General features: G+C 40.0%; 1 protein-coding gene across 1 annotated transcript in view; it reads left to right on the forward strand.

Moving 5' to 3' along the window:
* The first annotated feature begins 10,639 nt into the window (after window positions 1-10,639).
* NLRC4 (NLR family CARD domain containing 4) overlaps window positions 10,640-18,468 on the forward strand; it is a 34,627-nt gene continuing 26,798 nt past the window's right edge. The window contains exons 1-3 of the mRNA XM_007450954.1: window positions 10,640-10,759; window positions 14,245-14,505; window positions 15,372-17,366. Of these exons, the coding sequence (XP_007451016.1) occupies window position 10,759; window positions 14,245-14,505; window positions 15,372-17,366 (2,257 nt within the window). The 5' untranslated portion in view covers window positions 10,640-10,758. The remainder of the gene's footprint in view (window positions 10,760-14,244; window positions 14,506-15,371; window positions 17,367-18,468) is intronic.

Genomic DNA, 18,468 nt, shown 5'->3' on the forward strand with positions numbered 1-18,468 from the left:
GGAAAATGTATGCAAGAATGTCATTCTCAAGAGAAGTCCTGGGAGATTTCTCCATTCTGGGAGCCGAGTGTGAACTGGCTTCCTGGAGTTTGTGACCACAAGCTCTGAATGTGTGTGTGCATGTGGGAGCCTGTGGCTCTTCATAGTCAGGAGGATGCCCTGAGCACTCTCAGCTGGGTGGGCTGATAGTGGCGGTCCATTTGCTCTGTGCTCACCTTGCCGAGGACCCTGGTGACTAAGAGTATGCATTTGCTAGAAGTCTCCTGGGACCCGAGGTACAGATGGTAAGCATGACTTTGGCTGCTTTGCAATAAACTTTAACTATCCAAACCAGCTCATTTCATTTCTTTCTCTTTCTCTCTCAGTTAATGACAAAAATTAACGCACACTAAGTGTTCAAAACACTTTGTTTTCATTTTAAGCTATAGAATAATAAACTAACAGCAGTAGGATTCATATGTTGTGAATAAACAGGGAACAAATGAGTAATTCCTTTCTTGTTGTGAATTTCCAGCTTTTGCATCTTTAAGCTCGTTTCACTTCTTTCCCCGGGTTACTTGTACTTACACTCATCTTCCCTTTTTGATCCCTTTTGAACACAGTTCAAACTGTGTCCAAACCTCTCTTACTATGCTTTGATAAAAAACAAAAAAAGAAGAACTTGTCAGTGTTTGCCGTTTTCTTACAATCCCCTGCCACAGAATGAGACTTCAGATCTACAGGAACACCAGGCTTTGCTGTGAAACAGAAAGCAAATGAAAAGAAACTTTATTTTAAAAGTGTCTTTTGATCCACCAAGAAGAGGGCAACTGGATTGTTCAGCCAGGTACAGTGGGGAGAGAGAATGGGGTTTTAAGTGGGTTTAGGAACCTAATGTTAAAATTTGGATTTACATTCATTTAAAGTTTGTGTCTGGTGGGTATGAAAGCCTTAACACTGAAGAACGCAGTTTTGCATGGCTGGCTGGACTTGCCTGCAGGGAGACTTTTAGGGGTGGTGAGTCTGGTCTGTTTGAGTTTCATCGGGTTCTTCAGAATTGATGTTTAAATGCATGTTAAGTCAGAGGGATGCATTTGTGTTTACTGTGAGGGAAAGGACTTTGAAAATACTTTTCGGCTTTACAGAAATGAAACCTACTGTTGTTCGTGAGACTGCTATTACAGTTGCAGGAGGTCAGAGCTGAAAAGCCCTAGGGGCACTGCTCAGTCCATGCACTCCCCTGAATTACAAGAAACCTGATATCTGGACAGAGCAGTGAAGGGAACTGCTGCTTACAGGACACCTATTATTGATAGGGTCTTTACAGACTTTATCTCAGTTAATCCTTACAACCCTGGAGGAGAGAGGTGGAAAATGTAGAGAGAAGTCAAGTGACTTGCTGTAGGTCACGCAGCTAATTGCCTACAGAATTAGGATAGAACCTCGTCTCCCGTCACTGTTCTCTTACCAGTTCAGTGCCCTTCTATAATACTAATTGTGTTAGTCTGCTCGGGCGGCCATAACAAAATACCACAGACCGGTTGGCTTAAACAACAGAAAGTTATTTCCTCACAGTTCTGGAGGCCAGAAGTCCAAGGTCAGAGTGTTGGCAGGTTTGGCTTCTCCTGAGGCTGCTCTCCTTAGCTTGAAGACGGCCGCCTGCCCGCTGTGTCCTCCCATGATCTCTCCTCAGGGTGTGCATCTCTGGGGTCTCTCTCCGTGTGTCCAAATCTACTCTTCTTATAAGGACACCAAGCAGATTGGATTAGGGCCCATCCTAAAGGCCTCATTTAACTTAATTACATCTTTAAAGGCCCCCATCTTTAGGTACAGTCACATTCTGAGCTATTGGGGGTTAGGGCTTCAATATATGGACTTTGGGGGGAACACAGTTCAGCCAATAACATTAACAGTAACAATAATATGTGAGATTGCTGGAGTCTATTGGAGATCTAAGAGCATTCTAGACTAGAGCCTTTTTACTAGAAAGGGAGACAGATAACACCCACTGACCATCGCTGTCCCAACTGCTCTCCTGTTTAATCTTCATAACAGTCCTAGGAGGTGGATATTATCCATGTCAGTGTTTCAGATAAAGAAATCAAGACTCAGAAAGGTAAAGGTACCCATCTAATAAGCTGCACAGTGAGGATTTGAATTCAGGACTGCAATGCCAAAGCTCACACACATTTTCCACTTCTGTATGCTGCCTCTCTGCTCCCATTATATATAACTTTTCTCTCATTTCATCCATAAGTTGTAGGAATGGCTCCATAGACGTGGGTTTATGGGTCCTAAGTAAATTCAGTTCTCTAAGGAGCTCATGTAACCATTTTGAAGAAAATATCCATTTTTAGAATTAGTTCTAAATATTATTTCCCAAAGCACAAATATAGGAAAAGGACTTCTTCCATGTAATTCAGTTATTCTCTGGACATCTTGCTTAAGGGTGGGACCTGGGGGGTGTTCAGAGCAATAGCCAGGGTCCAGGGGAGCAAACTGGTCAGAGCCTTATTCTTTATGCCAGTGGGTAACAGAATAGATGACCCGAGCTTTGGACTACAGGAAGATTTTCTTCTTGAGAGCAACAAATAACTAGTTGACTATCTCTGAGTAGGTTTCCTGATCTAGTCACAGACTTCTCTGTGGGTAGGAAGACTATTCAGTATCCAAACTGAATATGAATTTTTAGCATCTTCAGAATCAGCTGAGATTCCTGCCTGATGATCCACGTAAAGTTTTAGTTAATCATTTTAGTGGATGAAGTGACTGGATGGCTAACTCTGGGACTAGTTTATTCTCTTTACATGTGAATATAAAAAACTTCTTGGGTTTCCCTGGTGGCGCAGTGGTTGCGAGTCCGCCTGCCGATGCAGGGGACATGGGTTCGTGCTCCGGTCCGGGAAGATTCCGCATGCCGCGGAGCGGCTGGGCCCGTGAGCCATGGCCGCTGAGCCTGCGCGTCGGAGCCTGTGCTCCGCAGCGGGAGGGGCCACAGCAGTGAGAGGCCCGCGTACCCCACCCCCCCCAAAAAAAAAACAAAACTTCTTGGCCCCTTCCTCTATCTTCTTCCTCTTTTTTCTGTTCTCACTTAAACTCTAACCTAGTCAGTGGAGGACTGATTCCTCCCAGACCCACCCTTTTTTCTGGGAGGTGTCTAGGAAGGGAGGGAAGAAACTATAGTAGCTGCTATCCTTTCTGTGTGCCGGTCCCTATCCCTTGATTGAGGACTCCCATCCTGTCAGGGCTAGAGCTGGAATTTGAACTCAGTCCTGGCGTGAAAATAGGCCCTTGCTCACACTCATGAGTTGTCTCAATCCGTGTTTTCAGGCTCTTTCCCCCATGGTTCCTTCCCTATGCTGCTTCCTCTGCCAAGAAATAGCCTTTTCCCTTTACTGCCTGGTGAACTTTGGTTTCCTTTAAGAACAATTCAAAAATCACCTCTTACAGGCAGAATTAAATCCCTCCATGGGATCCCCCCTACAACACTGAATTTCAAACTTTTACTGACTTCAACTCACAATAAGAAATAAGACATCACTACCCAGTGCCAGGATATACAAATAACTGAAATGAAGCTTTCCTGGAAAAATACAGTACATTCTGATAGTTTTAATTCTATTTCACTTTTTAAATTATTCTAATTGTAACACACTTCAATTGATATCATGACCTGCTAATGAGTTCCCTAGTTTGAAAAACTGCCCTCAAAGAAACTCTTTCTTCCTTTGACAGCTTTCCTTGCTTCTCTCATCTCTGAAAGCCTCAGATCCTCTGGCTCCTCACACAGAGACACTGGGGCCCAGTTCTTTGGTGCCCCATCCATTAGCCATCTAAGTTCCATTTTAATTTATTTGTCCAGTGATGAAAAGTTTGGCCCTAAGAGCATGACTATTTGTATCTTAGCTGGGTGTACCTAGCATATTTGACATTTAAACAAATCATTTTGTACACCTCCCTCCTTCATATAAATTAATTTTCAATAATAGTCACACAACAAGATTAATGATAGTAATGGCAAAAAAGGAAACTCAGACAGTGACAATTAATTTAATGTGGTAAAACACATGTAACATGAAATTTACCATCTTAACCATTTTTTAAAATTTAGACATTGGATTTTATTTTACTTATTTTTTTATTTTTTTGGCTCTGCCACACGTCTTGCAGGATCTTAGTTCCCTAAACCCGTGCCCTCTGCTGTGGAAGCATGGAGTCTTAACCACTGGACCGCCAGGAAACTCCCCCATCTTAATCATTTTTAAGTGTACAGTTCAGTAGCAGTTATGTATATTCACACTGTTGTACAATCTCCAGAACTTTTGTGTATTGCAAAATTGAAACTGTATCTGTTAAGCAACAATTTCCCATTTTTCCCTCCCCACAGCCCCTGGCAACTACCATTCTACTTTCTGTTTCTATGAATTTGGCTACTCTAGATATTTCATATAAGTTAAAGCATACAGTTCTCATCTTTTTTATGACTAGTTTATTTCACTTAGCATCATGTCCTCAAGTTTCATCCATACTGCCGCTTGTGACAGGATTGCCTTCCTTTCCTTGCAACAGGATAATCTTTAGGTCCATCCATGTTGCTGCAAATGGCATTATTTCATTCTTTTTTATGTCTGAGTAATATTCCATTTTATATATGTACCACATCTTCTTTATCCATTCATCTGTCAATGGACGTTTAGTTCACTTCCATGTCTTGGCTATTGTAAATAGTGCTGCTATGAACACTGGGGTACATGTATCTTTTCAAATTAGCATTTTCTCTGGATATGTGCCCAGGAGTGGGATTGCTGGAGGATTTCCTTCCTTTTTAAGGCTCAGTAATATTCCATTTTGTGTTTATACCACATTTCATTTATCCCTTCATCCATCAGTTAACACATGGGTTGCTTCTGTCTCTTGGGTATCATAATATAATATTGCTATGAATATGGGTGTACAACTTACAATGAGACCTTGCTTTCACTTTTTTTGGATATATACCCAGTGGAATTGCTAGATCATATTGTGATTCTATTTTTAATTTTCTGAAGAACCACCATACTGTTTTCCATAACAGCTGCACCATTTTACGTTCCTACCAAAGTGCACAAGGGTTCCAATTTCTCCATATCCTTACCAACACTTGTTATTTTCTGGTTTTGTTTTCATTTTTAATAGTAGCTGTTCTAATAGGTTCAAGTGATATCTCATTGTGGTTTTGATTTGCATTTCCCTAGTGATTAGTGATGTTGAGCATCTTTTCATATGCTTTCTGGCCATTTGTATATCTTCTTTGGAGAAATGTCTATTCAAGTTCTTTGCCCATTTTTTAATCCTGTTGTTGTTTTAGTAGTGACAATTTTCTTTTATTGAATTTTGTGTATGTAATCATGGAAGTAAAAACATACAAACTAGAGTAAATATTGAGGTACAAAAAAAGGAAAAACCTATATCGACATATCAGTCCAGGATAGTAATGAATAATAAAATCCCTTCTCAAGCCTTACCTTCTGTACCTTTGTCAGTGACTTTAGCAAATTGATCATTTTGTGTATTTGTGTTCAATGGAGTCTTGCCAGAATTGTTAATATATCTTTGATCACAGTTGAATGAAGAACACTTCTTAAAAATTTTAATTTCAAAAAGTTTTTTTCACTTTTTTTTCCACTTAGGTTGAATGGAATATTATTCAGCCATAAAAAGAAACGAAATTGAGTTATTTGTAGTGAGGTGGATGGACCTAGAGTCTGTCATACAGAGTGAAGTAAGTCAGAAAGAGAAAAACAAATACCTTATGCTAACACATATATATGGAATCTAAGGAAAAAAAAAAAGGGCATGAAGAACCTAGGGGTAAGACGGGAATAAAGACACAGACCTACTAGAGAATGGACTTGAGGATATGGGGAGGGGGAAGGGTAAGCTGTGACAAAGTGAGAGTGGCATGGACATATATACACTACCAAATGTAAAATAGCTAACTAGTGGGAAGCAACCGCATAGCACAGGGAGATCAGCTAGGTGGTTTGTGACCACCTGGATGGGTGGGATAGGGAGGGTGGGAGAGAGGGAGACGCAAGAGGGAAGAGATATGGGAACATATGTATGTGTATAACTGATTCACTTTGTTATAAAGCAGAAACTAACACACCATTGTAAAGCAATTATACTCCAATAAAGATGTTAAAAAAAAAGTTTTTTTCACATGAAGCAACAGAAAAAAAAACTTATTGAAAGCCTTAAACATGATGGTAGGTTTAGCAGAAATTCATAAATATTCTATTTCACATCATGTTCCAGAACTTGAAATAGTGTCCATGCTCTTGTTTCCTTGGTATTGATTGTAATGGCTCTTATATGTCTCTGTAGTAAAATAAATAAATAAAATATTCCTCCTCCTAGAGGAGGCTGGAGCTGGGTATTTCCCTTCCCCCAGGTCAGCTAAGCTCTGTTAATATGTCAGTAGGTGAGGCTCTGGTAAAATAATTGATGTTGAGGGCAGGACTTTTTAGGAAGAATAGAATGCTCTGGGCATAATTCAAAATGGTTACTTTTCCCCTCCCTTTACTGGAAGCAAGAGATTTTTCTCTGATCTACACTATGAGAACCTGGTAGGGCTCCTGGAGGTAAAACTCACAAAAGCATGGGGACTTTGCTAAACTGGATGCTCTTGGAGTTTTTAACTCAAAGACTTGTCCACACTGATCCTCTAGAAATTCATCAGTTACAGTTTAGGGTTTCCTACCTGGTTATGAGGTCCTCTGAGGTTTCTGCTCATGAGTGTCTGCTCCTCATGGGTTTCTGCTCCAGTAAGTTTGCCATTCTGTGTCTGCCTGACTGTGTCTTCAATTTTGCAGTAGCAGTTTGCCCTGTGACCTCAATTCTCTGATAGATCTAAGAAGAGTTGTTCATGTTCAGTTTATTCAGCTTTTAACTTGACATTAGGATGGAGTAATGACTTCCTTACGTGCCCGGCCAGAAAGCAGAAGTCAAAAAATCTTTTAAAAAGAGAAATTAATAAACTAATTTTAAAATTTATATGTAAATGTCCATCGACAGAGGAATGGATAAAGAAGATGTGGTACTTATATACAATGGAATATTACCCTACCATAAAAAAGAATGAAATAATGCCATTTACAGCAACATGGATGGATCTAGAGATTATCATAGTAAATGAAGTAAGTCACACAGAGAAAGACAAACATTGTATGATATCACTCATACGTGGAATCTAATTTTTTTATTGGAGTATAATTGCTTTACAATGTTGTGTTAGTTTCTGCTGTACAATGAAGTGAATCAGCTATATGTATACCTATATCCCCTCCCTCGTGGACCTCCCTCCCCACCCCCATCCCACCCATCTAAAAAGTCACAGAGCACCGAGTTGAGCTTCCTGTGCTTTATAGAATGTTCCCGCTAGCTATCTATTTTACACATGGTAGTGTATATATGTCAATCCTAATCTCCCAATTCGTCCCACCCTCCCCTTTCCCCGCCGTGTCCACATGTCCATTCTCTAATTTTTAAAAAAAGATACAGATGAACTTATTTACAAAACAGAAACTGACTTACAGATATCAGAAACAAACTTACGGTTACCAAAGAGGAAACGTAGGGGAAGGATAAACCAGGAGCATGGGATGTACACACACACACTACTATATATAAGACAGATAACCAACAAGGACCCACTGTATAGCACAGGGAGCTCTACTTAGTATTCTGTGATAAGCTATAAGAGAAAAGAATCTAAAAAAGAATGAATATATGTACATGTATAACTAAATCACTTAGCTGTACACCTGAAACTAACACAACATTGTAAATCAACTATACTCCAGTAAAATTAAAATATTTAAAAAATAAATAAAATGTGATTCCAGAGGACAGGCAGCAGTCCCAGTGTTCTGTGTCTTGCACAGCCCTACTGCCCTGAGAAGCAGAAATTATATAACTTGTTTTCAGTTGTGCAGACTGGGGAGGATTCACATGTTCGGTTTGGTGAACTTCCAGGAAATAATTTTAAGTGTTTATCTAAAGTTTATTCAAACTTTCTTGATCTAGAAGTTAGACAGGAAACCTAGCAGAGAATTGAAATACACCAGGTTCTGAGGAAAGAGAACTCTAAATGTAGGCAGAAGGGTTGAACTGTGACACTCCGTGGCATTCATACCTCGGAAAGTGGGAGGTTCGATTCTAGGGCTTATGTGATTCAGAAGCTGCATCAATATTAATGTTTGCCACCACTTCCTGCTGCTCATTGTCCTGGTTGCTTTTGCTGTGTAATAAACCACCCTAATACGTCATGCTAAAAATTAATTAATTAATTAAATTAAATAAAGGGAATTTCCTGGCTGTCCAGTGGTTAGAACTCTGTGCTTTCACTGTTGAGGGCCTGGGTTCAATCCCTGGTCAGGGAACTAAAACCGCACAAGCAGTGTGGTGTGGCCAAAAATAAATGAAATTAAATTAAGTTAAATAAAAATAAAATAAAATTTATATGGGAATGCAAACAATTCTCAAAAAGAACAAAACTGAAGGATTTACACTACCCGATTTCAAGGCTTATTACAAGGATACGGTAATCAAGACAGTGTGATATTGGCATAAGGAAAGGCATAAATCAGTGGAACAGAATAGAGTCCAGAAATACGTTCACAAGTTCAGTGGGTAAAAGATATTCTTTTCAACCAATCATGATGGAAAAATGGTACATCCCTATGGAAAAAATGTGAACCTCAACTCCTTATCTCACATCATAAACAAAAAATTATCTCAAAATAGATCAATGACCTAAATGTAAAAGCTAAAATTATAAAACCTCTAAAAGAAAACTTAGGTGAAAATCTTTGTGGCTCAGGGTAACAATGATTTTGTCAAGAGGACACAAATAGCATGAACAAATAGCATGAATCAAATAGCATAAAGAAGAAAAAATAAGTTGAGCTTCATAAAAATAAAAATGTTTTGCTTTTCAAAAGACGCAAAGAACAAAAGGCAAACCATTGTATTAATCATGTTTTTTATTTTCTATATTTTATGATGTTTTGATATCTTGGGGGCTTTGCTGGCCAAAAGAGACTGCCCATACCAGGGCTAGCTAATTCCTAGGGATAGCAAAAAACTTGCCTGTGAGTGTGCCTTTCATATGCAAACAAATGAATCCAAAGACCGTATCTTCAACCACCAACTTTATCAAACTCTCACACATCAAGCCAATATTTCCCCTGCCCTAAATCACTCCCAGGCCACCCTTATAGTCCAGAGTCTACTGAAATTATTCAAACTATCCAATCCTAAACTTGCTGAACTTGCCTACCCTGCATTACCTGTTTCTTCCTGTGAAAACTGTTATAGAGGCTCTGGGCTAAGCTTTCTCCTTTGCTCCTGCCTCCTGATCAACTCTGGTACTTCCCCATGAGGCCCCATGTGGTCCTGTGTGGCACAGCAGGCCCTCCTTCTCTTGCGAATCATAAGTAATAAAATATTTTTCATTGGCATTGACATCTTCATTTTGTCACTCAGTTATCTCTGTAAATTAAATCCTAGGCACAATCAAAACAACCACAGATGAGTAAAAAATATTTATAATACATGTATTTGACAAAAAACTTGTATTCAGAATCTATGACGAACTCTTGAAAGTCAATAATAAAAAGACAACCCAATCTGTAAAATGGGCAAAAGATTTGTACAGATACTTCACAAAAAGTTTATGAATGAACAATAAAGTACGTGAAAAGATGCTCAATATCATTAGTCATCAAGAAATGAAAATTAATATTACAAAATGAGATAACACTACCCATTCATTAGAATGGCTAAAATTAAAAAGACGGATAATGCCAAGTGCTGCTGAGGATTTGGAACCGCTGGAACTGTTGATTTTATCTGCTGGTAAGCATGTAAAATGGTATGAGCACTTTAAAAAACAGTTTAGCACCATCTATAAAATTAATATACACTCACCATATGACCTAGAAATTCCACTTCTAGATTCTCACCCAATAGAAATGAAAACTTATGTCCACAAAGGAATGTTGATAGAAGCTTCATTCATGATAGCCAAAAACTGGACATAAAATGTCCATCACAGAATTAATAGGTAAATTGATCTGTTCCTACAATGGAATACTGCTCAGCCATTAAAAATGACTGAACTACAAATTCCTGCAAACAGCAAGGAGAATCTCAACAGCATGATACTGAGTGAAAGGAGCCAGACACAAGAGTACCCCCCTACATTTGTCCATGTACATGAATTTCTAGAACAGGCAAAAGTATAATTAAAGAAATCCGATCAGTGGTTGCTTTGATGGAGACTAGGAGGAATGAATTATAAAGGGGCACAAGGGAACTTTCTGCAGTGATGGGAATATTCTAAATCTTGACTGGGGTATTACTGACTTGGGTGTGTACATTTGTCAAAGCTCCTCGTATTTTATTGCATGTAAATTTTACGTCAGTGAAATTGATTTTTATAATGAGGCAGTTTACTACTTAACTGATATAGAAATGTCTCAAAAATATACTAAATGAAAAAAAACATGTCAAACATTATGTATAATGCGTCCTTTTTGGTGTGGGGAAAAAAAAATACAAAAGTGACAATGGTTGCTGTCTTGATAGTTTCTGTTTCTGTTTTGTTAGTCTTACCGAATGAGGAGCTGTTTTACAGAAAGAAGAGGACAGTATTGGAGTCATCTTTGACTTCTCCATTTGGAACTAATATTGTCTATTGAGATATAGAAAGCTGGAAAGCTTTTATTCAGAACAAGTAAGTATACTAGAAATCAAATCTGCGTGATTGTAGAGTGTGTTTCCAAATACGGGTGATATTGAGCAGAAAATCAATTCATGCCTTCCTCTGGTCAGTTATATTGATATATGGAATGCCCATCAAATATTTTTCTATGGTTCTGAGAATTCAGTTATAAACATGGTGGCCCGTGTTAAATGGCAGAACCACAGATAAGCTAGGGCTTTCACAGAGAGTGATTGTTTTAAAATATTGGTCCCCTGACATCATGGGAGGCTAGATCCTGGGTTTGAAAGATGGCTTCTGGGAATTTCCTGTTTCCTGGTACATTGCCACACACTTTGAAAGGTTTTGTTATTAGTACTCAGTTCTAAATAATTTGGGACTTATGTGAGATAAAACACATACATTGTCCTAAAACCTCAGGAAAGTCTGAAATAATATACAAGTTTGGGGGATATTGATTTGCTTAAGGAACATTAAATAAAAGGTACCATGTTCAAGGTCTAGGTTGCATGTTTAACTCTTGCAAGAATGTGATCCTAGATGACTAAGAATATAAGCCCAAACTATCCAATAGGTTTTCTGTTTGTTTGTTTTTGTTTTTTACTATTCCAAACACTTTATTTAAAAAAAATTTTTATTGGAGTGTAGTTGATTTGCAATGTTGTGTTGGTTTCTGCTGTACGGCAAGGTAAATCAGTTATACGTATACATATATCACCCCAATGTTCATTGCAGCACTATCCAATAGTTCTAATGGTAAATGCTTTCTCACAACTTTTTCATCATGGTGAGGTTTTTCATTTTAATCTTTACCAAATTCATTTATTCAACAAATGTTAATTAATTAACCACAGTTCTAGGCCCTGGGGGTATAATATCAAAACAAAGCATGCTTTTTGTTCTCACAGCGCTTACAATATGGTGTATATTTGCGAGTGTAATTCAGGAATGGAGGGTACAGGGAGAAGGTGGAATAAGGGTAAAATAGACAATAAACAATATTTATGTGAAAAATGATAACACAAATAAAATATAAATAATTGGTAGGTGCAAAATGACATCTCATTATGTTGTGTTTTTATTTCTGTGGGTGTTTCCAGAACACATCTCCTATTTGTAACAGTAATTGAATAAAGATGCTATTCTTTCTGATCTCTTTGTCAGTCCTGAAGATGCACTCAGGAAGAATATTACATGATCTATCTTTTTATCAAGTCAGCTATTCAAATCTGAGTCCCTTCGGAAGAAGGAAAGTTCAGCTCTGTTCCACTAGAAATTATCTCCTGTTGGAATTTTCTTATACGCTGAGAATATTGTAATACATTAAGATTTTATTCAAGAATCAAAAGTACATTTATATTTCCTATATTACCTGAAAGCATTTTTCCCCTTAGTGCAATTTGTTGCCCCTAATTTCTTCAATGATATGTCTAATTTTTTGCCTATTGAACATGAATGTTCTTTTATGCACGCTTGCTTTTCATTAAACTCTCTGGTTTTTATGGTTGAAAAGAAAGAATACTGGTCTCCTGTCATCACCTACTCGGGCTTACCCTCCTGGTCAGACAGCAGAGAGATCTGTCAAGATCATTGTGAAGAAACATGGAGTAGATCTAAGTGGCGACCAAAATGTAACTCTTTCCACTTTGATGACTGGGTGTAGACTATGCTATCCAATGTAGTTACTAGTAAGTAGCTATATGTGTCTATTTAATGCGCATTTAAATAAACAAAAACTAAATAAAATTTAAAATTCAGTCACACAGTCACGCTAGCCACATTTCAAGTGCTCGATAGCCACATGTGACTAATGGCTCGACTACTGGACAGAGCAAATATAGAACATGTTTATCATCTCAGAAAATTCTACTGTACAGCACTAGTCTAAACAGAGATATTCTGCTAAGAATGAATACTGAATGAATGAATAAGCAGCATGGTTTTCACTTAACTACTTGATAAGAGAGGAGTATGGTAGTCCACACTCAGGGAGATACCATGGCTAGTAATAAGAACATCTTACAGTTACATAGAAGCACACTTTTCAAATTTTAAAATATTTTTATGTCTGTGCCTTATGTGACTTTATTCAGTCTATTTCATGAGCCTTTTAAAGAGTTAAAGTATCAATATCTTAATTTTACAGCTGAAGAAATGTCACCTCCAAAAGGCTAGTCCTGTGATCTTGCGGTGGTCTCTAGGCCTTTCTAAGTGACTAGAATCAGACTTAGAGGTTGTCTCCATAGGGAGGATGTAGAAGCCAAGAAAACAGATGAGACCCCAGAGGGAGAGAGAGAGAGACTCACTGACCGGCCATGTGGACAGGGATGTGGTAACATTCCAGCTGAGGTTAGCAGTAGAGATCTGCATGGGACAGAGAGAGAGGGGACCTGGGGTAGGATCCTGGGAGTCTGAGTGCCTGATGGTGTAATTCAGACCAGAGATGCATCAGGGTCTTCGGGAGGAGATATCCACTTGGATGAGTCAAGAAAGATTTGAAAACCAGGAGCAGCCTAGCCCAAGAGGAAAAGTAGTGCAGACAGTGTCTGAGAGTACAATACCAGGGAGGCACTTCTCCGAGCTGGCATGGACTGCCTGGGAGAGTTAGATCTTGGCAAGGCAGACACAGAAACGAGACAGCTTCTACAGGGAACCTCACTGTGAGAGATGAGAGAGCTTAAACTGAATACAGATGACTATTTTGCAGTGATACTCTTCAGAAAATACCAAATTCTATGGGAGATAAAATGTGCTACTCCTTTGAGTGTTGACAGCAGAATAATGGCTAAAAATAGTAGCTAACATTTATTGAGCTATAACTTTGTATGAAATACTATACATGAGTTCTCATTACAACTTCATAAGTAAAATACTGTTCTCAACTCCATTGTACAGACAAGGAACCAGTGGTGTACTACAGCTGGTTCTTACTGTTTTGTGAGAACTCACTGTTGAATTTTTATGATTTTTGTTAGCCAGTTGACATACATTGTTAGCTTGAATTTGGCCTCAGTGAGAATATTTATAACATGCAGATTGGTACGTGCTATGAATTCAGGCCTTTACCCCCAGAGAGGCAGTGTGTTCAACATTTAGCAGCACAGCTTTGAAATAGGCTCAAAGAGGTTTAGCAACTTGCCAAGGTTACAGATGGTAGCCAATGGCAGATCGTACACCAGTCTCCCTACTTGAAAGCGCATCGTCTTACCCCTATTACCTTAGTGGGGATACTTTTATATCAAGGACAAGATTGCTCACTTTACTTTGTTATCAAAGAAAAAACGTCTTACTCACCAAGGACTCTGGGGTTAGGAATGAGGGTCTTTACAGAACTTTTCTTGAGGGCCTGGAATTCAAGCATTTGGCATCTCCATAATTCAAGATAGGTCTGAAGGGAAAAAAAAAAAAGCATGAACCTAATGCCCTGGCAACATAATGCTGATATGCGCATTTTGTATAAATGAATAAATATGTATATTTCTGCCCCATCCCCTCAGTGAATTTCATAAAGGAGAACAGTCAAATTCTCATTCAAAGGATGGGAGTGACTGCTATAAAGCAAATTTTGGATGAGCTATTTGTATGGAATGTTCTGAATTATGAAGAAGTAAACATCATTTGCGCTGAGAAGGTCGAGCAGGATGCTGCGAGAGGGATCATTCACATGATTTTGAAGAAGGGTTCAGAAGCCTGTAACCTCTTCCTTAAATCCCTTGAAAAGTGGAACTATCCTCTGTTTCAGGACTTGCATGGACTTAGTAAGTATTAGTTTGCTTTTAGCTGTTCTACAAATAGAATAAATCATGAAGAAGATCCATAATCTCCATGACAGAGCCTCTGCTCTCCTACCTCCAATGCTCTCATATCACTGGGCATTAGGCTTTGGTTATGTTGAGGAAAAGCTCAGACACTCTCAGCAAAACAAAACAAAACAAAAAACTCCCACTAGGTCACTTGATGGTGAAGCCAAATAAGTAACTCCAGGGTAAGGGAATAAATGATTTAGCACAGGCTGACTTCAGAATCCAACTGGACAGTGAAGGCACTTAAGAAGCCAATGCAGTAGTGCAGTAGTAGTTGTCAACATTCCTTAGTCTGATGAGGACCATCTGTGGACAAGTGGCCCCCAGACTACCTACTCTGTAATCCAAGCACCATGGTAAAGAGAGCCTGACTGACTAAAGAAGCATGATTCTGCTTTTCATGAAATATTAATTTAGTTTTTCTTTCTTTAAATTAGTCAATTCTTTCCTGACAGATTTTAATCAGGGTTAAGGCTTGATTGGCTGAAAGTTACCCCTGGCCATCATTCTCAACCATATCACCACTATTCTCATGCACTTTCCTTAACCCAAACACCGGCTCCTCTCCTTTCCAATCAGCTGCTACAAAATTTGGTGGTGGAAAGGAAGAAACACAAGGCAAAAGGGCAAGTAGGGTAAAGGGTAACAGGGAAAAGCAGGAGTAAATATTTGGAACCCTTTCTGCCAGCTCAGAACTGGGGAAGGAAATGAAAGTCACCAAGGGAAGATTCTCAGCCTCACTCCTCCTTCCTCCTCCTGAACTCTAGGTTCTGGGGAGACACAGAATTGTATCCTCTTCAACTTCACCTCTTCTCTAACAGGTCTTTTTCATCAGATGTCAGAAGAAGACTTAGATGGTTTGGCTCAGGATTTAAAGGACTTATACCATACCCCATCTTTTCTGAACTACTATCCACTGGGTGAAGATATTGACATTATTTTTAATTTGAAAAGCACCTTCACAGAACCGGTTCTATGGAGGAAGGACCAACACCATCACCGTCTGGAGCAGCTGACCCTGAGTGGCCTGCTGGATACTCTTCAGAGCCCCTGCATCATCGAAGGGGAACCGGGCAAAGGGAAATCCACTCTGCTGCAGCGAATCGCCATGCTCTGGGCCTCTGGAGAGTGCCAGGCTCTGACTAAGTTCAAATTAGTTTTATTTCTCCGTCTGAGCAGGGCCCAGGGTGGACTCTTCGAAACGCTGTGTGACCAACTCTTGGCCATACCTGACACAATCAGGAAGCAGACTTTCATGGCCATGCTACTGAAGCTACAGCAGAGGGTTCTTTTTCTCCTTGATGGCTACAATGAATTCAAGGCCCAGAACTGCCCAGAAATCGAAGCCCTAATAAAGGAAAACCACCGCTTCAAGAATATGGTCATCGTCACCACCACCACGGAGTGCCTGAGGTACATCAGGCAGTTTGGTGCGCTGATTGCCGAGGTGGGGGACATGACCGAGGACAGTGCCCAGGCTCTCATCCGGGAAGTGCTGATAAAGGAGCTTGCTGAAGGCTTGTTGCTCCAAATTCAGAAATCCAGGTGCTTGAGGAATCTGATGAAGACCCCTCTCTTTGTGGTCATCACTTGTGCAATCCAGATGGGGAAAAGTGAGTTCCACTCTAACACACAAACCACACTGTTCTGTGCTTTCTACGATCTGCTAGTGAATAAAAACAAGCACAAACGTAAAGGGGTGGCTCCAAGTGAGGTCACTCGGAGCCTGGACCACTGTGGAGACCTAGCTCTGGAGGGCGTGTTCTCCCACAGGTTTGATTTTGAGCCAGACCACTTATCCAGTGTGAACGAAGATGTTCTGCTGACAACGGGACTCCTCTGTAAATACACAGCTCAACGGTTCAAGCCGAAGTATAAATTCTTTCATAAATCATTCCAGGAGTACACAGCAGGACGCAGACTCAGCAGTTTATTGACATCTGAAGAGCCAGCAGAGGTGACCAAGGGGAACAGTCACTTGCAGAAAATGGTTTCCATTTCAGACATTACATCCAAGTACAGCAACCTGCTCCTGTATACATGTGGGTCATCTGCTGAAGCCACCCGGACTGTTCTGAAACACCTGGCATCAGTGTATCAACATGGCAGCCTCGGTGGGCTTTTCGTCACCAAGAGGCCTCTCTGGAGGCAGGAATCTATGCAAAATGTGAAAAGCACCACTGTGCAAGAAATTCTGAAAGCCATAAACATCAACTCCTTTACAGAGTGTGGCATCAATTTATTCTGTGAGAGTATATCCACATCAAACCTGAGAGAAGAATTTGAAGCTTTCTTTCATGGTAAAAGCTTACATATCAACTCAGAGAACATCCCTGATTACTTGTTTGACTTCTTTGAAAACTTGCCTAATTGTGCAAGTGCTCTGGACTTTGTTAAACTAGACCTGTACGGGGGAGCTGTGGCTTTGCAGGATGAGACCACAGAAGACGCAAGCAGGGTCCACATGCAAGAGTCCTCTGGAACCTACATTCCCAGCAGGGCTGTGTCTTTGTTCTTCAACTGGAAGCAGGAATTCAAGACATTGGAGGTTACACTCCGGAATTTCTGCAAGTTGAATAAGCAAGATATCAAATACCTAGGGAAAATATTCAGCTCTGCTGCAAGCCTCAGGTTGAACATTAAGAGATGTGCTGGTGTGGCTGGAAGCCTCAGTTCGGTCCTCAGCACCTGTAAGAACATTCACTCCATCATAGTGGAAGCCAGTCCCCTCACCTTAGAAGATGAGCGGCATATCACATCTGTGACAAACCTGCACACCTTAAGTATTCACAACCTAGAGACTCAACAGCTACCAGGTATTGTACACATCAGCAGTTTAAGCTATAATCAAACCTGGCTAGTTACTGTGGAAATATTAGATATTATTTGTTTTGCTTGAAATTTTCTAATAGTTTCTACTAGTGTCAGGACTTGGAAGGGAAGTGGAAGGGCTTGGGAGAGACTTCCATGTCGGGGGAAGGCTGTCAGATTGGGAGGCCCTAGGAAGGATTCCCAGAGCTGAAGCTCTGTAGTCTGACTGAATAGCTATGTAGTATATATATGGTAAAGTGTGTGTTTGTATGTTTGTCTGTGTTTGTATACAGTAGGTTAAGCTTGTCTTCTGTGAACCCTTCCTCTTGTCAGCATCTCTGTCTTAACCCAACATTCACTGCTTTCCTGCCAAATAGCACCCCTCCTTCTTTGAAGTCTGGAAGGAAATCCAACCATAAACTAATCACCTGCAGAAGCTGGTGGCTAACTGTGTCACTAGATTCTCATCTAGGTAATTGCAGCACATCCATCCCCAGCCCCACCCCAAGTATCATTCATTTTGAAGGAAGATTTTGGGAACAGTTTTTGTCGAACATGAAGAAATTCCAGACTTCAGACACATACATGTGGGGTCAATCTTTCTGGGTAAAGGGGAGTTTTCCCCAGATTCACAATAACACTAAAGGTGAGTGTCTCCCTTACCTGTGTAGTCCAGCCACACCTGTGTGGATCAGTCCTGTTGCCCAGAGCAGGGGCTGCTGAGTTCTGTGAAGCTGTGGGCCGGCAGGAGCCTTGTTCTATGTGACTGTAATCTGATATTCGTTTTCATCCACAAGTGGCTTCCCATTAGGCTCTGCCTCACTTGTCAGCCTGTAGAGGACATTTTCTATCATTTTAAGAATCTAGAATCTTTTGTACAGATAAGCTTTGCAACCTCCTACTCAATGCAGGAAGGCCTTCTACAAGATTCTGGGTAGTCACTCAGACTTTATTAGACTACGTTCTGTGTTAGGAGGCTTCCCATCTTCTCTTGATGGCCGTTCGTTTGGGCTGATATTGCAAACCGGTCACTTATATGCTGAATTTGACCTACATATAATTAAAATTTTTCTTTTTAATGTTTGCCAATATTTTGTTCTTAATATT

This window comes from Lipotes vexillifer, unplaced genomic scaffold (genome assembly GCF_000442215.2).
Source record: "Lipotes vexillifer unplaced genomic scaffold, Lipotes_vexillifer_v1.1 scaffold776, whole genome shotgun sequence".
In the NCBI taxonomy this organism is placed as follows: domain Eukaryota; kingdom Metazoa; phylum Chordata; class Mammalia; order Artiodactyla; family Lipotidae; genus Lipotes; species Lipotes vexillifer.